This window comes from Cataglyphis hispanica, chromosome 5 (assembly GCF_021464435.1).
Source record: "Cataglyphis hispanica isolate Lineage 1 chromosome 5, ULB_Chis1_1.0, whole genome shotgun sequence".
NCBI lineage: Eukaryota > Metazoa > Arthropoda > Insecta > Hymenoptera > Formicidae > Cataglyphis > Cataglyphis hispanica.
In genome coordinates, this window is record NC_065958.1 from 8,169,356 (window position 1) to 8,192,407 (window position 23,052).

The 23,052-nt window shown below is 34.2% G+C and overlaps 1 protein-coding gene across 6 annotated transcripts in view; it reads right to left on the minus strand.

Moving 5' to 3' along the window:
- The window catches only part of LOC126850009 (synaptotagmin-7), a 150,069-nt gene that overhangs the window by 18,297 nt on the left and 108,720 nt on the right, over nt 1–23,052 (minus strand). Inside the window, exons 2-3 of one of the 6 annotated variants that reach the window (XM_050592586.1) lie at nt 7,996–8,142; nt 2,859–2,870 (exon numbers count right to left, since the gene is read on the minus strand). The exons of 4 other annotated variants lie outside the window; for them this stretch is intronic. In XM_050592586.1, coding sequence (XP_050448543.1) covers nt 2,859–2,870; nt 7,996–8,060 — 77 coding nt within the window. In that variant the 5' untranslated portion in view covers nt 8,061–8,142. The remainder of the gene's footprint in view (nt 1–2,858; nt 2,871–7,995; nt 8,143–23,052) is intronic. One more of the 6 variants, XM_050592585.1, reaches the window with a different exon arrangement.

A 23,052-nucleotide genomic window follows, 5' to 3' on the forward strand; every position in this document is an offset into this window, starting at 1 on the left:
CACAATAGGCGATAGCTCTATAACAATAAGATCTAGATAAATCTTATCGCACTCAATTTACTCTCTGTCGCATCTACTGCGAACTACCATAACATACATTGCTAATCGCAAGCCGATGTTATGTCATGTCGCCGGCTTATATTAATAATTGCTGTTTACTACTCAATCGCGGAGCGTTCATAATTGTAGAAGCCGTGGCAAGAAAGAAAAATAAATACGCGGCACGTATATACGTGGAAAAAAATCGATACGTGTGCAAGTTGAAATTGCTTGATACGGAAACGCTAAAATGCTCTCGTTTCTCGTTCTGTTGGATAGAAATAAAATATCAAGTTTTATAAAAAACAAAAATTGTTGATTTCCTGACATCCTCATTTCCTCTAACAATAAGAGACAGAATTGTCAATATTTTAAAATGTTTTTAATGAATTGTACACACACACACACACACACACACACACACAGAGGATATTCTACAATTATTTTATTGGTTAATTTCTTAGTCAATTTACAGACGATTTTTCCTTAGCGAAAAAACCAAAGCATCAATAATTTGCGAATTATAAATGCGATTGAAAAATGAGGGCTGTTCACAAATTAAATTTTATGAAGCCAAAGTATTAATAAAATTTTTTTTCTCCGGTTAATTTCAAAATTTACTTTAATGAAATTTTAATTAGAGAAGACTCTCAATTAACAAACATATATACGATGGAAAAAATTGGAAATTTGCGTAGTTTTGCTAAGGAATAGTCGAATACAAATCAGCGAGAAAGTTTTGGAATATTCCATTCCATTTCTGTAAATGTATATCAAAAATTAATCTATTGCACTTATGCAAATCAATGTGTATCATTTATTTGAATTCTAAAATAAATTCTAAAATAAAATAAATAAATTGTTTTCTTGGAAACATAATGAATAAATAATATCTTCGCTAATATAAATAATTACGAATTAATATAGCACTAATTAAATTTTTTTACATCCGTTGCATTTGCTTGGCTCATCTCAAATTTGTGTATTTGAATAATCCGCAAATTTATTACATCATTCGACATGTTTAAATGTGTTCGACATCGACGTTATTTATATTAAGATATTGTAAAAAATACGATCACGCGCGTTCTTATAATATCACAGCGTCGCTAAAAGCACGAAACGTTACATTTCGCACGTAAGCGCACTACATTCATATAAAAGAAAAAAGGTATACGTCCGCATAAATTTCTTTTTATTTTTTATCCGATTAAAGAGAAGTCTCACAGCGAGTATTTTACTGGATTCACGGCGAAGTGTCCCCTTATTTACTGCAAATTTCTATTCATAACTCATAAATAAGAATGAGAAGGAAATCCGCGCGGAGTGCTCTGTTATCGATGTATAGAAAGATGCATCACGAGACACCTGCAACGCCGGTCTGCATTTATGACCGTCGCGGATTTTTACGGTTAAAATGACATCAAGATACGACATTAATTTTATATAATTTTTAGTTAGAATATATAATAGATTTTATTTTGTGTCTAACTAAAAATTATTAATTATAATAATATCTCATATTTAACATCATGAAAAGAGAAGATGGTTTTGTTTTGTATCTAAAAATTATTATAATTATTATTTATAATAATACCTTGTTTAACGTCAAGAGAAACAGAAAGTGATTTATTTTGTATCCAAAAAAAATTATTAATTATAATAATATGTTTAATATCATTTTTTTAACTCGGTAAACAAATTCATTAATCTATATAAATTAAAATTATTTAAAAAAAAATAAAATAAAAATGTACAAGTTTTATAGTTTAAAGATAAATTGGATAATAATAACAATAAATAGGCCTCATGATGCTTTTACGCTGGTTCAACAGATAAGAGAATCATAGGACCTTTTTGTCATGTAAGAGGTAAGTACTTCTTGTCATATATATAAAAGCGATATTTATTATAGTGACAGAAGAGTTTGCTGGCATACGTTTATTTGTCGCAGCGCGATACGCGTTCAAGCGGAATAAACGCAACGTAAGATCGTCTGAGAAAAATCGCATTCCCGGCAGACAGAATTTCCTGCATCGTAATTAATTTCGCAAGATTACTCGAAGCGACTTTTTCTCTTTTTTGGATTTGAAAAATAATTTGAAAAATAAATATTTTTCTTTTTCCCTGTCATACGAGTTGACGTTCCCTCACATTTTACGAGTTCCCACATACAAGTATGGATTTCAAACTAAAATTTTGAAAAATAACAAAAAAATTCTTATCTACGTTGAACACTGATTTAATAGAAGCTGTTGGTCCAAGCTGCTGACCCTATATAAACAAAATCTGTCGTATCTATCTGATTGCAGACAATGTATTTATGTATACATGTATATCGTGTATTTATGCAGGCGAAGAAAAATAGAACGTTCTAAAGAGTGAAGAATGAGGATAAATCCAATATCGAATTGGATTTGAGAATAGAAAGCAATATATATATATATTCTCGCATTATGGCATATTACAAGAAACGCAATACGAAATAGCGGACAGATAAACAGATGATAGATCGAGAAAGATAGAAGTAGAGTTGTATAAACGCTGGAACAACAAATAACAGAAACGACGTGACACGATCATCGATGCTCGTGTCATCATCGAACGAAACGAGAGAACCGTGATAGAGAGACGAGGTGCAACTACTTACGCAATCAAAGTAGCGACGATCGATGTACAGTGTATCCCGTTAGGAAGAGAGATTAGAAGAGAAGACAGAAGGAAAAGTTAAATAAAGCAGAGCTGAATAGAACAACGGACCTCCCGTTTAAGTGTCGCATACACTTTTAACTCTCGCACACACGGTCGTTCATACTTACTCTAATTGCGCTCTGCGAGGTTCCGATCGAAACGAGGGGCATGAAACAGAAAAAGAGATCAGTGATTAATTAATTAACTGAACGTGCACACGTACATAGATACACTTTAGACGAACGATAGAGCTCGGAAAGAAAGTTCGGACAGAGACAAGGAGAAAAACATTGCGCCACAAAATATTTCGGAGACAACACACATAACATTAACGTCGTATAAAACATTGCTTATCAATCTTAAATTAAGATAGAGAGAAAAGATATATATATATATATATATATATATATATATATATATATATCCTCACATATACAAAGAAGAAAAAAAGAAATGCGTGCATTATGACACGACAAGAATGATTTCCAATGTGAAATTAACTTGAATTGTAATTTCACGACTCATATGAAAGTAATGTCATATTAATGTCAAATACTGTCAACGCAATAGTTGTAAATTGTACGTAGTTAGAGAAGTGATAACATCTTTCACACAATGTCTAGCTAAACCGAGCACGAAGAAGTTTAAATACTTGGAGTGCGTTGAGAGTTAATTGCTATCTCTCTCGTGCATTAAAGCGGAAAGTTTCATTACGTATAGAAGATTTATATAGAAAGAAGATTTATATAGAAAAAGAAACACAGCTAATAATTTTATCAACGTCGATATAAATATCGGCTTGTCCGTTTTCATAATTGCAAGGTATATATAAAATTATTCCTCGCATTATTCCCTAATTTATCGATGACTTGTATATAATAGTCAATGATATGAAATATAAAATATATCAATTATACTAAAATCTATTTTCATTATTCCTTTCTCAAGAAGCAAGTGGTAGAATATAAAATTCGTTTCAAACTTATGTTTGTTCGATGCGTAAAACTGCATGAATCTCGTAAATAAATAAATAACCGCAACGCGAGGATAGGAGGAAACACTGAATCTCATTATCATAATATCAATGTTCACTCATTGAACATTGACAACTACTTTTTTTAGAGAGAGGCAGTAATGCGTGCAGAATTTTAATGAGTCGACCATTATGGATATGCATTATTACTACGAGATATGTCGAGATATGTCGTCAATTTTAAATTTATTTAAATCTCTCTCTCTCTCTCTCTCTCTCTCTCTCTCGAAGAGAGAGAGATGATCGGTAATATTAGAATCTGCGCCATGTAATCGCAAATATATCATTCTTTTACATTGTTTACACTTGCAGTCAATTACGTATTAGGCCGTTAACACACGCACCCTTCTTAAGGTACATTATCTTTTACCGGCCATAACCGCGGAATGCCTATCGATATTCAATAACCACATTTGACTTCGCATAATTGCGGAATCACGGCACTCTGTATATATACGTACGCATGTGTGCATGCGTATGTTAGGAATTCAGTGTAACTCGGCAACGAAAATATGTGGATTTATCAGTACACGTATACGTGTACTGATAAATGAACAACACAATACGAAATACAATATGCGATGTCATGGACGATATCGCGAAAGTTTTGATATTAAATCAGCCGGGGCAACATGTGTTTCGCTCTCTCTCTCTCTTGGTCTCCCTCTTTCTTGATTCACGTTATGTACATTACCATATTAAAGATAAAGGTACGCGTACACATATGCGAGAAGAAAATCGATAGAACGCGCTTGATATTTGTTTTACCCTAACAGACTTTCGCTGGATTATTATCTGTAGTTGGCCGGTTTTTATATCAATAAAACCTCGACGCTACAAGTCTTCGAGTTTGTATAAGAGAGATTTAACTTGGCATCCGTCAAGTTATATAAATAAATTTTATAACAAATATCAATATCTCTCAAATCGCAACCTGAATGGAATCCAGAATCTCGCATTGTCAGACATATATGATAAATAATTTGAAAAATATATTTTTACAGATATTAACTAGGCGCATACTATGCGCCGGATTGATCATAAAAATGTGTAAGTATGTGCGGACAGCAACGTAATGATAAAAATAATTTATGAAAGATTAAAATGTATATTTATGTAAAGTACTAGAGAATTGCGTATAACATGTAATTACTTTGCAGAAAAATGAGGAGAGGCTTATATTATTCAGTCTGATATCCCGATATGATATTTCAGGAAATTAAAAACCCTGCATGCAGACACATGTGTGTGCGTTCTCCAACAAGTCAATCGATAAAGTTACAAGCGAAGTATAATATAAGTACGAGAATGGGGCGCATATACGCTGCTGTTCTCGTTTAACGCACGCGAAAAGCCAGCCGGCTCTCATAAAACTCTTATAAAAGTAAGAAATATAAGTAATAATTGGTCTAAAAATGGATATACAATATATATATATATATAGATTGTCACATACAATATTTTTAAGTTTTCCAGTTAGTTAAATTCCATTACTTTTATCCGTAATTATTTTACCTTAATGTAATCCACTCAAAATAAAAAAAAAAATGTGAATTAATTCTTGCTGAAATATCTTCCCAGAAAAATCCGCGAATATAAAAATTCTTTGAGAAATTAATTTAACTTTATATATAGATTATACAGAAATAATCTTTAAATGAGAGAATTTTTCCTTATTAAAACGTACCTTTTTATTTTTAAAGGATTAACAGTAATTTTAGAAATGTATTAAACTGCAAACGTCAAAACTATGATGATAAAAAACGTATTATAAGATTTCTTAATAGAATTATACTCTATATAATAGTATTAATTCATCCTGATCATAAAAGAGAACGGAAAGGAAAATAACAATTATCGATAATTGTTATCATGTATCATTTTCTGTTACATGTTATACTTTTCTCTTATTAAGTTAAAATAAATTTTCCGGAATATGAGATCATTTTAACTTATTTGTCAAATTTGATACATTCCTCGATAAGTAAAGATTAATTGATGTTTCATATGGAAAAGTATCAAGATATTAACTGTACAGAGTGAATCACTAAAAGTGTTAGAGGCTAATATTTCTGAAACTGAACGAGATATGAAATTCTTATTTTCCAACGACTGTTTGGTATCGAAGCGAATATTCGAAGCAAAAATAGAGCTTCGCATTACAGTTAACATGGGAACTTAAAGATTTTAAAATAAGGATTTATATCTCGTTCAGTTTTAAAAATATTAGCCTGTAACATTTGCAACCCCTTTGGTGATCACCCTGTATAATATCAGAATCATTCTATTCTCGATTCATATAACGTAATTTCGATTTGGTTCGCCGCATCACCTGTTCGTTATTCGCTGACATGCTCGACGACAATGCATGATTAATTTAACGACGTTATTATTCCAGTATGCACACGTATGTATCCAATCTGTTGCTGAATCGCTGTTGGCGATATTATCTTAACATTACGATTCGATTCGACGCAGCATTATCACAAAATCATGCTATACTAAAATCATTTTCAAAATATTTTTGCGATATTAAAATATAAAATAGTGAGACATTGTAAATTTCGTTGACGCTATATAAAAAATATTCAATTATAATAAAAAATAAAAATTTAATTGATTGAATAAAAACAATAAATATAAAAAAAATGTCCTCTCAACAAGTAATAATTTTTCAATCGGAAATTCCAAAATACAATATACGTTTTTTTTGCAATTTCGACAAAAGATTCTCTAATTATGCTTTGCGCCTCCTTGAATCTCGTCTTTCTGCAATTTCTATTTTGTATCGTTAAAAACGACATATAAAGAAGATATTTCATATAAGAGAAGGTAAGATCGACAATAGTGTGTCATATAAGCTCAGTATTTTATTTCGAATAATTTAAAAATCACAATAGCTTGTGCTGGCAACGTTTTCGGGAACATTTCCAGCAAAATACACGTCGCAATCGCGTTTTAATAAATAAAAAAAAATATATATATATATATATATATATATATATATATATATATATAAAATCAGTGGAGAGAAGGAATGGCGCGCAAATTCGGCAATTTTCTCATTTTCTTTCTTATGTCAGATCGGGAAAGAGTTCCAACACCCGGCGAAAGAGCAAAAATTACCTCCGTCGTCGCAAAACGGCACCTATGGTACTAGAAACTGAGACGACAGCTTTCCGAGGACGTTCGTGAGCTCTCTCTCTCTCTCTCTCTCTCTCTCTCGGATATTTTCAAATCGAGAACAGCCACATCGATGAATATTCCGAAATTGCTCGTGCTCTCAGGCGAGACAGTCCTTGAGGATTGAACGCTGATACATCCGCGCTCTTCTCTGACCCTTGACCCTACCGTTGCACACATTTTCCGCTTATAAAAGCGCAGCTCTAAAAATGTCGCATTGACGCAAAAAAGCGATGAAAGCATCTCTTTCAAACCTCTCCCGCACGATGTTATTTTATCCGTGTTTATACCCGGCGTAGAAATCACTTCCATGCAAGGTCACGTCGTTGAAAGACGAAGTGCCAGCGACTCTGTCCGCGTTCATTAAGGACGAGAATTCGGTGGTGCATTAAATAAAAAAATGGTGAATAAACGAATATTAGAGATAGTATAATTTAAAAAAATAGTATCACAAAAAATGTTAACTATATTTATGTTATGTGTTTATTTATGTATGGTTGTTCTTTTCTGTAAATTCAGCTACTTTATAAATAAATAAATAAAAGAAAGAAGCCTAATCATTTTACGAAACGTTAATTTTTTAGAAGATGTTTTGTAAAAAAATCCCCAAGCTTTCCCACGAGTCGAATTTTTGCACCTATTTTCAATCTCACTTTTCTCACATATTTATAAATTCTCTAGAGGATTTTAACAGATTTAATTTATATAAAAAGTTCTACTTTACATCTCAAGAGGCCCGAAATACATATACGTATTAAAATATTCGTATAGTACTTTTATTTTCAACTGTCCTATCGCTCAAATATAATTCTTTAATCTGCTTTCCACATACAACATATTCTGTAAATATACATTATAAAAACTTGAATAGACTTTAATCCGCGAGCGCGCTACAAATTTATATAGATTCCCCTATATATATTTTTCCATTATCGCATAAATAACGAATTGCAATGCCTTGCAAACGCCTATCAGCCGTATCTGTATTTAAATGTGCAAGGCAAATACGTCTCGTTCAGAAAAATACGCACACGTAGGCAGGATCTTACCTGGTAGTGTAGTATTCGAAGAAGGCAACGAGTATCTCCAACGATCTTGATACAGCGGCCCACATAATTTCCTCGTTCCGATGAATTTCAATCAACTAATCTAATCTCGCTAGAGCACTTTTATGAAAGTTCCAGTCGACGAGGTATCTGACAAGTTGAATTTAACGCGATATTTCGAGCGTTTCTCTTGCATATCTTTCTCTCTCTCTCTCTCTCTCTCTCTCTCTCCTTCCCTTTCTATCGATGTTAATTCTTGTTAACGATACATCATTTCTATTTGTATGTATAATTATAAAATTTTAAAACGCGAGAAGCAATCGACCAATATTGCTTTGATTTATATATATAAAATATATATTATATTTAATATTGGATGTAAAGAAAAACAAATATCAAAATCTGGATAAACTAAATTATACGTCGCGCGCGCGAATATATTTTCCATAAAATTTTTATTGTATAAAATTTGAAGAGCATATACATTTAACGTATAATCCGATTAGCCGAAAGTTCGATATTAGTTTTTTAATATTGAAATTTTTCAGAATTACATAGTTTGAATGCAAGGTTTTTGAATGCAAATTTTAAAAGTTTTCGAACACTGACTGCGAAGCGAAGATAAAAAAAATCATCTTAAGCTTATTTGAAATTTTCCTTCAACAAGATATTTTGATTTTGAAATTATTTGCAAAAGAGATATACACAACATGTAGAATAGAGAAGTTACGGGAAATAGTGGCATATCCATCTATGGCGGATTGTCCGGATTATTTATTAATGATCGTTAAAATTACGTTCGCGTAATTTAAAATCCATGATAGAACACCATGCGTACAAACAAGATGTACTTAACAATAAATTCTGTTTATGCGCGCGCAAATTTTATGGAAAAAAATTAATTGGTCCCATGTAACAGAAAGCTCATTGAAAATTTTTTACTATCCCTTTTCATCCCATACAAAAGAGCGCGCTATTCATAAGAGTCGCTATTCGCAAGCAATATAATGTGCGTAACAATATAATGAATGCTTATAATGGGAAAAAAATTTGAGCAAACGAAAATGAAACCGAACGAAAGTTGTAGCGATACGTTTAATTATTTTGACCTACATTGTAATCCATTTGATAAATTGTACGGGCCGTGTGTATATGCAATTAGAATTTAAAGAAATTCTTACATTGTATGTATTGTTACAATGCTATATTGTATTTTATAATAGAGGTCACGCGTGTAACAAAATGAAATAGGCCAAATAATTAATTCGCATTACATATGCCGAACTAATCATTAGTTCGAGCCGGCTGTTTAGCAAGCAAATGCGATACATTCTCATCGATTGTACCACGATAGATAATATTAACGTTATATAATTATTTGCCGATAAACAGTTATCTTACATTAAAGGGTACAGAGCTACAAAATCACGGCGCGTCTCTCTCTCTCTCTCTTTCTCTCTCATTAAATTAAATGAACAGTAGAATAAAAATTTACTTTTAAATATCGAATTATTATAACACATGACACTTCGATACCATCAAGCGTAGATGAAATTTAATCGAAGAGTCTATTTGAAATAAAACAAATCTTTTTAGATTCTAGAGAGCTTAATCACAATTACAGTTCATCGATTAATTTGAAATGATATATTGTTAATCCGTAATACGCAGCGGATTTTGATAAAACTGATGGGCTAGAAATAAAAATGATTTATGAACGGGCGACAGGTCATGTGAGCTATCTAGTGTGATGTGATGATAGCAATGCGGCGACCAGAAAATATCATATGTACATCGCGATAAGGATAAAAGAACATATTTATTCATCGTCATATTTATCATTGGCATCTGGCGACGTCATATGGATAGAAATATACGCAATAAAGTTCATTTCCATGTGGTAAAGATTGATTTTTAAACGTTTTATCACGATGAAGGATTATGTACTTAATTTGTAATAAAAGATTCAACGATTCTTGCAAAAAATATGAAGAGTTAAAACAATCCGATATATATCAAATAAAAGATTTGATAAAAAATGAAAAAGTATTTTTTTTTTTTTGTTTAATTGTGTAATTATTTTCCTTTCATCCAAGATCATTGGTTCTACTGAAGGGACGTAAGGACAAAAATGGAAGACAAAAATTTCTCGTGATAAAAAAAGGCGAATTTTGCGAGTTTGACACGTGGCATCAACCGATGATTGATGACACAATTAAATCACTCACGAAATATCGTGCACCGTATCCGGCCGACGGACAACCCCCTCGCGTCAATATTCGATAACGACGATTCGATCCGCTTTTAACGGGGTTACATACGCGCACAACCCGCGTGTGTAACCCTTCTAATGAGTTTCGACAAGCAATTTACACGGGGCGCACACACGGAGCGGCGACGATGAGCGCGCTAACATAGGCGATAATTTTCTTCGTAATGACGGAGTAAGGCGAACTTTCTCTTTGTTCCTTTTTTTCATCGCGTAGGATGGATGGGGACACGCCTTTCGCAAGTTTTATATCCAACAAAAGAGAACTTTCGAGAGGAATTAAGGTTGTGGGAGACATTAAACAGCGACACAGTTGCGGACAAAAATTGATAAGGGCGTAGTTAAATTATTTATATCTCCCTCGCACAATTATATATATATATATATATATATATATATATATATATATATCTGTGTTTTTGTTCGTTAACAAAAAAAATCTGCGAGGTACAAAAATACGAGAAATACGAGAGTAACAAATAAACCGCGCGCGGCGTACCAGTTGCGGTTTACATTCCTCTCTTCAGTTGATTTGATCAATCGTTAATTTGATTTCGTGGAAGTCGCTGGAGTAGATAAAAGTCTAGGAATACGCGAAATCAGCAAAACTCAATCAGCAAAAAACTCTGGAAAAAGACGAATTATGGATTCAGGTATTGCGCGAGGTCTTCTGTCTCTCTCTCTCTCTCTCTCTCTCTCTTCGGCTTCTTTCGCCTACTGGAATGTTCGAATATAATGCAAATTCCTCTAACAAGTTGAGCAGAGCTACCTTCGATAGTTTCTGGTAATACAAAATTAAGGCTAAGAATTTCCCGAGTTTGCGAGATACTCAGAATTAAGATTTTAATACAGATATATGTACTCGATATCGAATTTAAATTTGCTCTCTTCAAAACTCTAATAGAAAATACGCACGTGTATACGAGGTATTATAGTTTCATCAGAACGTTTATGAATAATATTCGAATTATGAACTTGTTCCTTGATATGAAACTGTAGCAGTTCAAAAAATCGAGGATGTAATCAATTTATAAAAAAACGTCGAAAAATACGAATCTTGAGTTTCCTCCCAATTTTAAAATAATTATATTCTTTTTCTGTACATTTCTAAATGGAAAGATATCTAATCATCGGATATTAAAGATGAATAATGTCTGTTTCGTATTGAGAAATATTTTAAGAAAACGTGACAGAACGGGAATATTAATATGACTTTACTGGAAAAAAATGTTATGTTATCAGCTTACGCTATTATATTTTAATTACACCTTTATAGATAATTACACCTTTTAGTAACGTAATATTTTTAGTATTTTTAGTAACGTAATATTTCTTTCCGATAAGCACAAAAAGACGTATTAAAAATAACCTAATTGTAAGATATAAGAAATTGTTCGATATATAAAAAAATGTAATAGAATTTGTAATAAAATGTAAAAAAATGTAATAAAATTCTTCAAAGTTATAGTTTTTGCTTTAATCTTATTTATTATGTATTCTGTGCTGTTTCTCTCTCCCTCTCTCTCTTTCTGTATTATATATTATAATCGACTTCTGTTTAAATAATGTTAAGCTACAACTCGTAAATATAAACTTTATAGCCAAAGAGATTCAATTGCAATTCGAGATAGATAAAGTTTATATTAAGTAGCAGCTCTCACTCCGACGATGGTGATCAGTTTCAAAGTTATCTCATTCCACGGGATTCGGCGCAATGATCTTGTATCTCATCTTAATCTATTAATGAAATTAAGGAAACGTTGATCAGAACTGTTTCATCGAGTTAGACCCGCCAAAGTTAGATAAGATAGCTTAGGGATTGTAAAATGTGAATTAGCGCGCATAGAAAACTTATACCGCATCGTATTTTCAAAATTTAATAAATTAATCACCATTTCGTGAGAATGTTAGTTTAAAAAAAATTATTAATAAAAATTAAAAATTATAAATAAAAATAATAATAATTAAAAATTATTAATAGAAATTTCTAATAGATTATTATTAATTTCTTCTACATAAAACAATGTTATGGATCATAATATTCTTCTTGCAAAGAATTGCTTTGAGTTAATTAAAAAAAAATATTCCTTCAAATATATATATATATATACACACACATTGTATATAATGTATTTTAAAAAATTACTAATTAAAACTCAAAATATTTAACCAAAAAAATTGATATTGTATCTAAAAATAACGTATGTTTTGACTTAATAAAAGGAGAAGTTATTAATTTTCAAATATTATCTTAATTAATTAATAAGCGAAAATTATTACATGGCAGAAAAGAAAGTTTTATTTTTTAAGTTTTACTTCGCATTAAATTGTTGTCATTTTAATTAGTTCCTCATAACTTTTAATAATGAATATATATAGTATTATTATTCGATTGACACGTAAAGCATCGTCTGGACAACAAATTAATTATTAAAAGCGCATCTCAAGAATCTCGTTCATTCACACGATTCTCTGTTCAATATATCGTTGGCACGCTGGTTCGTGCCAAAAGGGATGTATAGAATACCATAATGAGAATCACCTGAAAGCATACCATGCTATGGTGAGAAGCAAGTAATGAGTAAAGTTAGAGTAAATTAATTGAAATTATTTAATAACAGTTTCTAATAAAACCGCGCTATTAAAAAGCACTGCCAGGCGTCCATAAATATCAAAAATAATTATTCGCGTGATCAGATATTACGCATAATTTTTGCAAAAAAGAAAATTTCATCGCACAAGATATTATTAAAAAAAAAAAACTAACAGCGATCCAAGAAATATAGAACCATGCGATCTGGACTCCGGACAGAAATGGTACGTGCTGTAGTACGTCGGGCTGTTCACCGGTCTGGGCAGCGAAGAGAGAAAGAGAGACAGAGAAAGAGAGAGAGAGAGAGAGAGAGAGAGACGAAATGGGCGACAGAGAAAGAGAAAGAGGGGAGGAATGGTGGTCGGAAGATAGGAGGTTGGATCGATCCTAGCCACCACCACTACTACGAGAGAGCGGAGCCCGTCGCGTCCGGATCTGGTGAACCTCCCGAAGCCAATCCCGAAGCATGTAGACTCTCGTCTACATGAGGTCGGGTTGTTAAGAAAAATTGTATCGCACCGATATCCCGGATATGCGTGCGGGTATCACCCACAAAATCATGGGATGAATATGACGGCGAGATAGTTATCTCGATTATAGAAGATTATTCCTCGCCCGCGTGTCCTTGCTGTGGGGTATACGTAGCGACAGGTGGGAGCGTGGAGATATAAGCCGTGTGTATCCGTGTGTTTTGACGAGCGCGTGTGCTCGAAAACGTGAAGCTTAACGGGTTCTCTAGAAGACCTCTATGCCGTTTGTTCTTCCGCGAGTGATTGTCGCGGTTGGCTTTTCCGCGGTCCCTTTATACGACAGGGCTTCTCGGACAACCTGGCAATGACGGTAATCGAGGAAACACCGACAAAGACTTCTCTTTTCGAACGGCGAAACTTTATCGATTGACGCGATTCGCCACGAGAACGCTTATTGGCAAGCCTTCGACGTAATTCCGCACCCGATACCGATCGACCCTTCGCCAGCCTCTCTCTCACTCTCCCTCTCAACCTATCTCCCTCTCTCGTAACAATTCAGCATACGTATCATAACACATATTTGCATATCAAGGGAAGAGAGAACGAATCTAGCCGGCTGCACGCTTGGTTTACTATCGATCAGTCCGGAAAGGTTCTTCCGCTTGTGTTCCGCTGCTTTGAGCGATACATTTTCGAGGGAAAAAATTCCCTCCGTCGATCCAATTTCTCTCGGAGGACCTTGCAACAAGTTATCCGCGACATCGCTCGCTTCTTTTGTCTTCGAAAAGTGGAACGTAAGATCGCTCTCCCGCGCTACTTTCTCTCAGGTGATAAATATTTTCGTTCCTTCCGATCGATCACGGTGTCAACTTGTCGGTGTAGCCGCACCGAAGCTGTCGCGAGTACCAGCTAAATAAACCTCATCGAATATCCATATCTATATCTTCGACGTTAACGTAGAGTTTTCATTCTACTCCAGAAATTTTCCCCGCTCGGGCAAGTGTTTTAAAAGATATGAGTGAACGCGTATAAAGTAGCTGCGTATTCCTGAAATTGTTACAAGCGTGATAAAAATTTATTTGTGGTAAGAATCTAAAGAAAATGTAATGGAAAAGAGAGAGAGAGAGAGAGAGATACATAAGTATAATAAAAGAAGAGCGAAATTCATATCGTAATTCTGCACACGTTCAGTATTCCTCGATTATTGATGTCCGCTTCTGAAGACGATCACAAGCGAAGCTTTTCATCTCTCGCTACAAAGCAGATGAAAAATGCAACGAAAGATTCCTCGTACGAGACGAAGAACATTTATTTCCCCTTTGCAAAATTTCTATCAAAGCAAACGATCCAGCTTCTATCTTTTGCTGAGAGTACGTACTTCAATCTTTTACTTCGCGCGTGTCATCCCCGTCACACTCGTCACCGCAAGGATATGTAATAATAGGTGCTATAAACGAGCAGAGTTTGCGCTTTCTATCCCGGACAAAAGGGATCGTTTGTCGAATAGACTGGCAAGGATTCGGGTTGGCAACAAGAGGGAAAACCACCGTCAAGTTCGTGACGAGTTTACCGGAGAGTTGACACTTATCCTCCTCCCCCCTCTTCGCAATTCCCGGTTGACAATTAGACGCCGCCAGCTGTTATGTCACATCGCGGTGTTATGTACCTCGAAATTTTAACGAGCAAACCTAATCATCCTCATCTTCTCTTTGTCGTTAACCGTGAGAATAGCAAAAAGTCAACTCGCCCTGCGTGCCAGACGGCCGGAAGACAGGCGAGCAACAGGTACTCTCTCCTGTATACACACGTATAAAGCGAGTCCGTCGATTTCCCTGTTCAATTACTCGCCCGCTCAATTTTATTTTTGCTCGTCAAACGTCATTCGTTATGTCACGAATAATGTAATGAATCATCTTTTGATCGATAAGCACGGAAACGGAAAGTGGATATATATCTTGCTCGTTCCAGAAACGTTGCTATATTTAAATATTGCACAGAATAGCATGGAAAATTTAACTTAATGATCATAGTACGATACTTCTCTCCGTTCAAATATCTGAGAGGATATTTTATTATCGAAGAATATAAATGTTCCTTTCTCTTTTTCAATATTCACATTTTCAACGTTAAAAACTTTCATTATAAAAATTGTAAAAAATTCTCTTAACGCAGAATCTATTAAAAATAATAAAGTATAAATTAATCCAGTGATTTTATTACACTTGATTGACTTCGTGATTTCTAATTCGTCGGAAGTCTTAATTTCCAACGTTAAATCGTCTCGAGTTCCATTTTATTCTGAAAAGTTTGTCTCAAGATTGACGGGCATCATTTCACCTCGCCCTTTTATAACTTTTCATTCATCTTAGACACGATATCGCATTTAGGGACTAACTTTTCGCATCTCTCCCTGTAGTGCCATTTTTTTTTTTTTTTGCGCTTTTAAGTTCTTCGGGGAGAAAATACATTGCGCGCGACAAAATTTTCAAGTCTACACTTGGCCTGAATGATGTACGTCGTTTCTCAGTATTGTTTACAACTTTTGTGACGTTAAATATAAAGGGAATCTCTCACACTCCGTCGACGTGCGTGGCCTCCATGAATACATAGAGCTAAAATGATGACAGCATGAATTCACTTACTCGCACAAGACTCGTAGGTGCGCAATTATTCTCCTTTCGCAGAGTGAACGCAAAATTCATTCACATGCAATCTACAATAAGAGAAACCAGAAATATATTTCACTTTTTCCGTTTTAATATTTTTTTTTTCAAAGTAAATTTCAATTTGACTTTTGTACAATATTTTAGAGATTCAATTATGAAAAATTTACTAGCTTGAGCTGAAGATAATGAAAGAAAGATAACAAATATGCAATATGCAAGTTTAATATTATATTAAATCTGAAACGATTTAATTCATTGTTCAAATGCTCGTAATTTAATTAAAGAATTACTTCAAGTGTACATGTTTAATTGCGTACGTCATTTTTGTAGGGAAAAAAAGATGCAACAGATGGCACATTTAGATACACGCTCTGTTGCATTCGTAAACTCACGTGCATATTTAAAGACCACCGAAGCTACCACAGATTTACATAATGCCCCCCCCCCTCTTTTCTTAACACAAATTTAATAATATCATAACAAATGTGCTTTTATATTACGCGACTACGGTATAGCACGCATTGCGATATTGAATGTATAATCGATTTCAGGCAGCGTCCGGTGGAAAATAGACGCAAACTCTCTTTTCCCTTACGAGGAAGTTAATATAAGTTTTTTTTTCCTCCCCTTCATATGACGCCCTTATTAAAGAGCTACGTCCCACTTGTCAAGCATCAACCCAGTTCTCTCCAAGCAGCTGTGCCCGCGGTATCACATCGATATAAAATTCAAAACCTCGTAACGCGTGACTTGAGATTCTTAACGCAGCTCGTGAGCCACTTCCTTACGTTACGTTACACCGCGAAAAGTAGATCGAATGAACTATAAAGTCATAAAAACGTACAAGAGATAAACGTATATATATAACAGTGTCGTGTCGAGCGTACATACAAGGTGTAAGAACGTGCAGAGCGTTACGTCTCTTATAAGATAATTGTATATATTATATATAAACCCAAATGTGATTTCTTTCTTTTCTCCTCTTTGATGGTTCTTGCATAATTTATATATAGCGGAGATGAGTAATATCAATTTTACTAAACGCAGAAATGACTTGCATTCTTGTCATTAATCATCTGATTTTCGTTATAATTAAAAAATGGAAAGGTATCATTATTATACATTTTTCGCGGAGAGCAAGATTGAGAGATTAGATTACTTCTAAAAGTTTCGTACAAAATCCGCATCTAACAATAAGTATGCAGTTTCGTATTTACATATTCCCCAGAATATCACTGGCGTCCCTTCCTTCCCCGACATTCCTCTCCGTAATCTTCCAGGCTTTCTAATTTGCAGCATTTTTTTTCAGTCCCTACATCGCGAGACGATTCAGTAAAATCTGCACAAGAAGGGTATCATCGCTATTTTCCTCTTCAAAACAAAAGCTCATAGCGTTCTCTGAGTAAAACAAAAAAAACCCGCCGACAAAAAAATGTATCCCAATCTGTCGGAGCCGACGAGAAATAACAAACGTATACGCGAGAACGTTAGTGAAAATACATTTTTCAATTAAACCACCGCGCCTATCGAGGTTTTTCGCGAGCGTCGAGTCTCGCTCTCGCGCCATATCACGTTCGCGCTCTCAATTTCTGGTTTATATATCGCAAGAACGGACCCTGTCTAACCCCTATATTCATTGTATAATGAACGTTAAATTGAAGAGAATTTCATCTAAAAATTATGATTTTTAGCAATATAGTGGCCGGCTGATTTTCGAACCATCGATCGACTTGCGATCGAATTACCAGAACGCATTAATGGTTTTTCGACAAATTTTTGAATAACCGCGCTTAAAGAATACGAATTTTAATCTGTAACCTGAATTTAACTTTGAATATAGAATTACTGAGGGACGTTTTACGTCGAGATAAATAAAATTACGTACAAATAATATCCTGTCATCAAATTTTTTTGCCAAATGTTTATTAAAATTTATTTAAAAATTTTTATAGTTAAAAAACGCAATCTATGCATGTAAGATCTCTGAATTATCTTTTGCTTATCAAAACGGGAACGTGTATATTCAATAATGCTCGATCAATATTGTATCTATCGTATTGTGAAACAGACAGTCACTTTAGAATAACGGTGTACTCGTATCGATATATACTAGCACACACAGAATGTAACTTTTAGAACAAAAGAGAACTTCTAGAGTCCCATATCTGCTTTCCCAAACATCGCTTCTTCGCCTGAATCGTATAACTGGGTGAACTTTGTTGTGAAAGCTATGCCGAACGAAGCACATTCGATTTCCTTTGCCATAATGACATGATCGCCTCATTTTTTTTTTTCCCTTCAAAACAACAAAGAGTGATGCGTCAAGAACCGCGTTTATGTAATCCCCTCCTCCCCCCCCCCCTCAGTCGGAAGATTTATCGATTTGTCATTTTTAGCCACTTTTATCCGTCGGGCGTGACGTACTTAGACTTGGTTAACTTACTAACGTCCGCTTAAAACTTTATCAGCCCTAACAGACGGTGGCTTAGCACGAGGAAGCATAATCATAAGGGATGTACTAGTATTCATAATATAAAGCCGTTATTTATTATATCCGCATACTGTTTTTTTTTTCTTTTTAACGAAACTACAAATAAAACAACAAATCAATAAATACGATTGCAATATTAACTATTTATTTGCAATATTAATTATTTAATGAAGCGTTGCGCGAAAAGAAAACTGTCAATAAACAGTCAATTTATAAACATACGAATTTAAAAAGCTCAAAGGCAAAAGGGAGATAATTTAGTTTATCTTTCGCAAATGTTAATTATTCAATTTATATTAGCGTCGTTACATACACGATTATAGAATTATTAAATAAAATTGAAAATCGAAGAGTTCTCGCGTGTATGTCGAATGTCAATATGATATAACGACTGATAAAAACCTCCATTTCTCTTTCCTATCTCCGCAAACTCGATTTGCTTAATCGTCGTTGAAGTACACGCTGTCGAAGATTAAAAAGTTACGGCAAATTCGATTGCGTCTCTCGTTGCGAATTTTCCGCCAAAAACCAGACTCCGAATTTATCTGGAAAGTCTGTCGTTAAAATTTCATCCGGTGTGATGAGACACTCTATATGCACGGAAAACAAAAAGAAAAAAAAAAAATATGTGGAAACATTTTATCGGATATATAGGGGTACACCGTCATCACGGTTAACGCAACGACGTGGCCGCTTGATTATTATCGACTTTAATTTACTCGTAATTTAATTACATAGCACTCTAAAGAAACACTGCCCATTAGCACGCTCCTAGTTTCGCTAAATTTAAAAAATTATTAAGAGCGATGAAAGCTTAAAAAAATGCTTCTTGAACTTTGAATTCCATTTAAAAGATAAAAATACGTATATATTTTTATATATTATATCTTATAAAAAAGATATTTATAATAAAATTTATTTCGCCGTGCCACATACATTTTAAAGTAAAGATAAAATGATAAAAAGATGTCATATCGACTTTCTATGCAAGCAAAAAATGTTATATTCTCACAGAAAAAAAATAGTATTAAAGAGGACAAAAAAGGTGGAGGGGAAAATATAATACAATGCTGTTTCTGCGAGACACTTTTACTCAATACGGACGGAATTGGTGCGGAACGAAGGTTTAAATTCAACGGAACATTTCCTGCTAGTGTCCATGCGAATTAAAGAAATGTAGCATCAGTTCCACTTAAATCCCACTTTATCCCAGCATCGTAATCCTGTAGCAACGCCAGTAAACGCCTCAATAACTAGCATCCACTCGCTTAGCGAACGAGCGACGCGAAAGTTTTATAAACGACCGTTTTTTTTTTTTTTTTCCTTTTTAAAAATCTTTTTGCCGATGAATATGTCAATTTTTACGACACAGGGAGCGGAAGCTCCTCGTTGAAAGAATGTCAATCGTGCGGGATGGAATCCTCGTACAAAATTCGCGTCCTTCGCGCGAACCAACATCTTTGTTCAATTCAATTGAAGCACGTAGATCCGCTCGGTCCTCGCACTGTCTTGGACCGACGCGATATTATTGGACGGGCGTATCTATCGACCGACTTTGCAGTTTCGACGGCAAATAGGAAATTAGCAAGCCACCGGCATGGATGAGTGCGCGCGCGTGCGAATTAGATAATGAAGCGTCCCGCCGCGCGACTGTTACTCTTCCCGATTAGATTACTCAAAACCGCCACCGATTGAATTCCCGTCCCGCCAATTGAATCCGTTCCGACGGCGAGTAAGTTATAATGAGATCCCGCAATCGGGGGAATCACTATATGCAATCAAATGCAAACGCGAATGCGATCGAGGCAAAGATGAACAGAAAAATCCATTATCATCTGTCAAATATAATATGTGCGAGTGAATAAGTTCAAAGACCCTTTGTTGACAACATTGACATATTTATTATGCATATCTCGAATTAGTACGGGGCGAAATGTTTAATTAAGATATGACGTAATACTATAAATTGTAAAGTATTTTATCCAAATGTTATATTATAGTTGAGATCGACTGTTCATTTCGAAAGATAAATTAGAGCAAACAAGCGTCCACGTCACGTCCTTCCGATATTTATCCGTTCAGTAGGCGTGCATTCAATAACAATCGCAATAATAATGCATTTAATTAAGCAGATCTGTAAAATCGGTGGTCTGTAAAATCGGTGGTCTCTAATTATTACAGACGATATAACGTAACCGCTCGATGTCCTAGTAAAACCCGATATTAAATTACGCGGAAATGACGCGAGGGCACGCACATACACGCATCATCCTAAAGAAACTTTTATATGGAATATGCACACAAATTTGAACATACACAATTTAAAAAAAAAAGGCAAAAAAGAAAAGACGAGAAAAACGGAATGATTGAAGGTACAATCGGTCGGCAAGTAATAACATTCTCTTTGGAACTGACAAGCTCCGATCATTTTCCCATCAGTTTGAGTGCACTCGGTCGTCATTTATTTGCGCAAATACTCTAACCGAGGCCGAGGAGAATATTAGACGTCCTATAATATATCGGCGTTTAATGAAAGAGATCGAGAAGTGTTCAACTTAACCAAGGCTGACAAATCCCTATTTTATTACGAGCTTTTATTAAACAATCGCGTGAACGGTAGACTATAATATACCGAATTTTCTCGCCAAGTTTTACCTCTTATTTATGAATTCTACCATTGAGTCGACTTTTTTTTTTTATAACGAAAAGTCATCGAAAGAAGCCATTCACGTCGTGAGTTTTCAATTTTCAATATAAAGTATCTTCTTAAAAGTCTTTGTCTCGAAAGTCATCTCGAAAAATCGGATTCTCTCTTCGACTGGCTTCTTCTCTTTCAACCGTCCTCCTCTCTTCTTTCTTCTTCTTCTTCTGTTTAAAATATCGACGTGAAATATAATGAAAAGAAAACAGAATATCCCATTGCGCTTTCTCTCCATTCCCACCCTACGTTATTATAATTTAATTTATACCGACCATCGTTATTAAGCCAGATTTATGGCGAAATTCTCGCGGGAATGCGACGATACGGTCGATACGAACCTCTCCTATGGATATACTCGTCGATGATAAGATTTATCGCGAGCCACTGAGCGACTCCATTCCCGTCGCTTCAAAGCAACGGCTGAACGGATTAAGAGACACGATGTAACGTAGTCCGACATATTTTTAAGTAACAATCATCTGTATCATTAGCTCCTTTTGTAAAAGCAAAGCGTCTGTTGACATAAAGAGTGAGAAAAGAGAAGCAGCAAAGTAAACAAGTTTGTAAAATTGATTGTTTGGAGTGAAAGGATATTTCGAAATACACGATGAAATAGACGATGAATCATGATAACATGACGCTTGAAATAGAAAAGTCAAGTGGAGCATTTCAGCGGCACTTTTGGTCAAACTTTTAACAATAGCTTAAAAAATTAAATTGTTGCGCTATCTGCTGCTCGAACTGTACGACAGTATGAAGCACGTTATAAATGACAATGGGTCATACGCATACCGCCGCAGGACCTGTCAAAGTATTCCGAATTACATTTTGACGTATGATTGACATGTAACATATAGAGTAGAAACTTTGTTCGAGCATTTCAATTAATAACTACAAAAAGGTGCGATATGTATAACTCAAAATTGACAGTTAATTTGAATAATTTTAAATAAATTTAAATAAAACCAATTGGATATTCAAATATAGAAAATGAACAGAGAAGAGAGGAAAAAAGAGAAATGTCATCTGCCCTTGTACATAAGCGAGTATACCATATTGTAATTAAGTGATTAATTTCTATGATTTCTATAATCAACAAAAATTTAAAAAAGAGAAAAAGAAAAGTTTTTAAAATCTCTTTCTTGTTTAATCTCTTTAGTTTGAGATTAAAAAATCTTGAAAAAAGTATTTGAAAATTTTGAAGAAAAATCAGGCGATACAAATTCGTGAAAAAGAAAGGAAATTCAATTTTTGCTTTTCGTAAATTTAGTATATAAAGTGTAATAGAAGGAGAGAGATGGAATGGAACCGGAGATGCACAAATGGAAATGTAAAGCTACTGGGAATTACATATGTATGTACCAATTATTGTCCTAATTCTCATACAACCATATATTCCTATGCGGTATACAATATATAATGTGTGGGTGTGTGTGTAAGTCAATAAAAAGAATTACTAAAATGTCAGTGCATTTCTATACGTCTTACCTGCATTGAACACGATCAAAAAAAGATCGTTTTAACTGAGAGACGACTTTAAACGGTACATCTTGTCTATAGATGAAGCGATACTTCGCGTTTCTTTATGACTCCATCAAAGCATTTCGGAAAATTTCACGTCGCTTAAAAAGACTTTTCGTTTAACTATCTATACACCACGTGTATGATTGGACAAGAATTTGATCGAGTACGATAACGTATAATAAATATGAATCAACTTTCAAAGTCATGTTCATACGTGAAGATATATAAAGCAAGCCTTTGATATTTTGTATTGTATTCATTTTTTTTTTTTTTTCAAATAATACGTATTTCTGGTCACTCTCTTTTCTTCCGTATAAATAGTTATTATAATTCTTCACTTGAATAA